The sequence below is a fragment of the Durio zibethinus genome, chromosome 11, assembly GCF_047325235.1.
Source record: "Durio zibethinus cultivar Kanyao isolate XHJ-2024 chromosome 11, ASM4732523v1, whole genome shotgun sequence".
Lineage (NCBI taxonomy): Eukaryota > Viridiplantae > Streptophyta > Magnoliopsida > Malvales > Malvaceae > Durio > Durio zibethinus.
This window is the reverse complement of record NC_143172.1, coordinates 6,826,123-6,829,841: the sequence shown is the minus strand read 5'-3', so window position 1 is coordinate 6,829,841 and position 3,719 is coordinate 6,826,123. Positions and strand designations below refer to the sequence as shown.

The 3,719-nt window shown below is 41.0% G+C and overlaps 1 protein-coding gene across 2 annotated transcripts; it reads right to left on the bottom strand.

The window, feature by feature from the left end:
- Nucleotides 1-615: 615 nt before the first annotated feature.
- LOC111289644 (scarecrow-like protein 8) lies at nucleotides 616-3,100 on the bottom strand. Of its 2 annotated transcripts, XM_022880867.2 has the most exons (2): nucleotides 2,453-3,050; nucleotides 616-2,332 (listed from the first exon to the last, which is right to left on the bottom strand). In XM_022880867.2, the coding sequence occupies exons 1-2, from the start codon at nucleotides 2,711-2,713 to the stop codon at nucleotides 830-832; spliced, it is 1,764 nt and encodes a 587-aa protein (XP_022736602.1). In that variant the 5' UTR covers nucleotides 2,714-3,050; the 3' UTR covers nucleotides 616-829. The 2 variants fall into 2 exon arrangements, with proteins under 2 accessions (XP_022736602.1, XP_022736601.1); XM_022880866.2 differs by having other exon boundaries at nucleotides 616-3,100.
- Between the last annotated feature and the right edge of the window lie 619 nt (nucleotides 3,101-3,719).

Sequence of the window (3,719 nt, the reverse complement as noted above, 5' to 3'; positions counted from 1 at the left end):
AAAATGAAAAGTTACTACTCTTTTTACTATTGCTTGTTTTCATTATTCCTTTTCAATTATTACAGTTGATCAGGGTATTTAATATCTACATCAAAACAAATGTGTTAAGATTTTGAAATTATGAATATGCATTTAACTCCATTGATCAATGCATTTTTTAAAAAAATAATATTTGAATTCTCTTATTTCAAATAAAAATAATAATAATTATGAAAGCAAATATATGTGTGAAAATTTATATTGCAACGAAAATTAATACTAAAGGTTCATTTGAGAACCTAACTGAAGATTAACCATAATACGTATCTTTTGCCATGAAAGCTTTTAAATCGGGATTCGAAATAAAAATTTGCAGAACAACAAAGTGTTTGATAACCAAAATTAAAAGGGTCTAAACGCAAATCCAAACATATCGACGTGAAACCCTGCCATGGCCATATAACCCATTGATCCTCGACAACGTTACTTTGCAAAGAATTCCAATCACACGTAATCCTAGAAGCAACTAAAATTTGCCTTAAAAATAAAATTGTCAAAATAAATAAATAAATAATAACCCAAAAGTGGAGCCCTCCAATTGTTGGTAAGGTGAGGGCAAAACTACACACCATGCCATACCACAAATATACCGGACACTTCATTCACACAAGCAACGAAGAAAACATTAAAAATAAAATGGAGGGGCAGAATTTTCCTCGAATCCAAACACTCATTTTTATTATTAGGGTTTGGTGGGATTTTTTTTTCCTTTTTCATATTTTTTTTCTTCTAAGGAAAACTATAATAACAATTAATATTAATATTAGAGAGAGAAAAAGGAAAAGTGAAGTTAACGCCAAGCGGATGCGACGGTGAGAGTTCGGCCCATCCAACCAAAACTCACCCCTCCGTTTTCTTCTTTAACGGTGAATCCCGGGTTGACTCGCTTACCATAAATGAGTCCGGCACGCATCGACTCTGCAACATTTTGGCTCAGTGGCTTTAACTCGAACCCCGCCATGCTCATCCGGGCCCTCCACTTCCCGAAAACCTCGCATCTCTCAACGCGATCCCTCCCCTCACACGCAACTGAGTTGGCAATTTTGCGCATTAGCGCTTCGTCCAGCTTCACTCGTTCCGGTTTCTCCCTCGACACAGTCAACTCAATCGACTCAAACAACGCTCCATAATATCCACACGCTTCTCCCACCCGCGATGCGAACGGCGCCGTATTAGTGTTAATTTCTTGTTCCACTAATGTCACCACGCGCGGCGCCAATCCTTTCACGCGACGGAGAAGCTCGTCTCTCGGATTTTCCACGGACACGCTCTCATCGGGCATTCGATAAAGCTTGAACGCGAAATTAACAGCCAATGGCTCGTCTGGTTCGCAACCGAGCGACTCGCGACTCAGATCGCTGAGTTTAAGACCCGCTACCACATTAAATTTCAAACAAATTCCAAATCGGTCAGCAATTTGACTCAGCGTATCGTCAACCATCTTCAGCCTCTCATCCCCACCATTATCAGCAATAGCTGTAATCTTTACCATTGCAGGGTTCCCTCTCCCACGCTCCGAGAGCGCGTGGAGAAGATCTCTATATTGCCCTCCTTGGCCAATATCAAAATCAATAACATGTAACTTATTACAGCTTGGTTGGTCCAAAGTGGCATCCAGGATAGCCATATGAGCAGCCAAGAACCCGAGCTTAAAACAAGGAGACCGATCATAAAGCAACTGAGTCGCAGCAGCGTGTTCCTTGCTGAACAACTCAGCCACCGGTGGCGTGTTTTCTAATGAGTTAACCCGCGATTTAAGAGCCAACAACATGCACTCCATCAACCTCTGCTCTGAATTCCCTTTACCGTTAGCCACTTGAGCTAATCGGGTCAGGATCTCGTTAACGACATCAATTTTGCCCTCGGAAATAGCTGATGCGGCCTCCATTATTGTCTGCTTTGAACAAGTCGAAGAAGGAGAAGCCGCTGATGACGTGGACGACGACGATGAAGTAGTTGAAGAAGTAGGCGATGGGGCAATCGGGTTGTTAGGGCTGCCAGAACTGACCAAGTTTTGTATAGTTTCAGACCACTCGCTGTTGTTATTGGTAATCACCGAAACCGCATCTCCTTCCTCGTCGTTGTCGTCGTCTAACAACTGTTTCTCCAGCTCTTGAAGCTGATTCATCATCTTCTTTTCCGGGTCTTGCGCCTGGACCACCCGTCCTTGAACAGGTTTCATGAACTGAGCGCCTGATAAACCAGGGCTCACGGCCTGGATTGTGGCTCCGGAGGTGATTCCAAGACGAAGTTGCTGCGGCCTCAGTTGTTGTAAAAGCGGCACTCCGTTTCGCTGCGACAAGCAAGAAGGAGAAGAGAAATTACTTGTAACGTCTGGCAACATGTTGGAAGACATATCTGTGGGAGATAACGGAGAAATCGGAGAAGCGTTCTGGTAAGTTCTGGGCTTAACTGAACGGATATAAAGACTACTGAGGCCGGCATGATTGTTCTGGAGTTGTTGCGTTTGGAAGTCAGCTAGTGTTCGCTTGCCGATGAGGCTGGGTGTGGCTCGATTCATGATCTGAGACGCCTGGTCCACGAAGATTCCATGGACTTGTGGCCCGTACGGTGCAGTGGGTTGGTTGTTGCTCATGATGCCAGTTTTAGCCACGGATCTGCCTGTTATTCCACCGTAAAAATCTGAGCCGCCCCCAGAGAACCCCGATGCCATTTCCCTCCCCTCTCCTTTCTCTCTTTAGAGAAGAATTCACAGAGAAAAAAAAAAGACGAAACAAGAGTTACAAGAATTAGCTTTTAGAAAAACGCATTACAAAAGATGAGAGAGAGAGAAAGATTTCGCTTATGGCGTAGAAACGATTCCCCTGAATATAAAGGAGAGGGGTTAATGGAGAGGGAAAAAATAAAAGGGGTTTCCAAAATCCAACTAGCTCTTACCCGTCTGGTTTTGGTGGCTTTCGGTTTTCTCTTTAAATTAATGAAGAAATGTGAATATTGTTTTTCTATGGGATTTCATGAAAGATAGAAATCAGATCACGGCCGTTCATTTCATCGTGATTTGGCAGTTCTTGATATTCTTTTATGACAGCTTGGGATTGCTTTGATTAAGACCAACTCTTCTTCATTACACGGATATAACTGCTCTGCGAGCTGTTTGAAACAGCACCATATGTCTTTCCCGAGCGTTGACTTCACGCATCAATGGGAAATTGAGAATGCAACAACAAAATATGGGAATGTGGCTCCACGCAATGAACAGGATCGTCGGACTTGAATTTCAATTGTGTGAAATTCTAATGAACTTTGTTGGGTGTTTGATCACCTGACAGGACAGTTACCAACTGTTTAAAAAATTTAACGAAAAGAAAAAAATTTAGGTTTGATAATTTATATATAATAATATAAAATAATAGTAAGTTATGTGTTTATATTTCCTTTACATAAAAATATGTTTAATAATTTATGTGAATATAAAAAAATAAAATATTTTTTATTAAATTTATTAAAATTTTAAATTATATTTTTTATTCATTTAATATTATCTTATGGTATTTTAAATACAATCCACAACAACAAAGAAAGCTATCCTGCAATAAATCGAGCAATGAGGTTGAGCTTTGAGGGAATTTGCGGTAACTGCCCCGTCAGTTTGAAACTTCTCAAAACTTGTTCGCTGATTCGAAATTCCAGTACCTCGGTTTGTCCTAAGCCCTAACAGA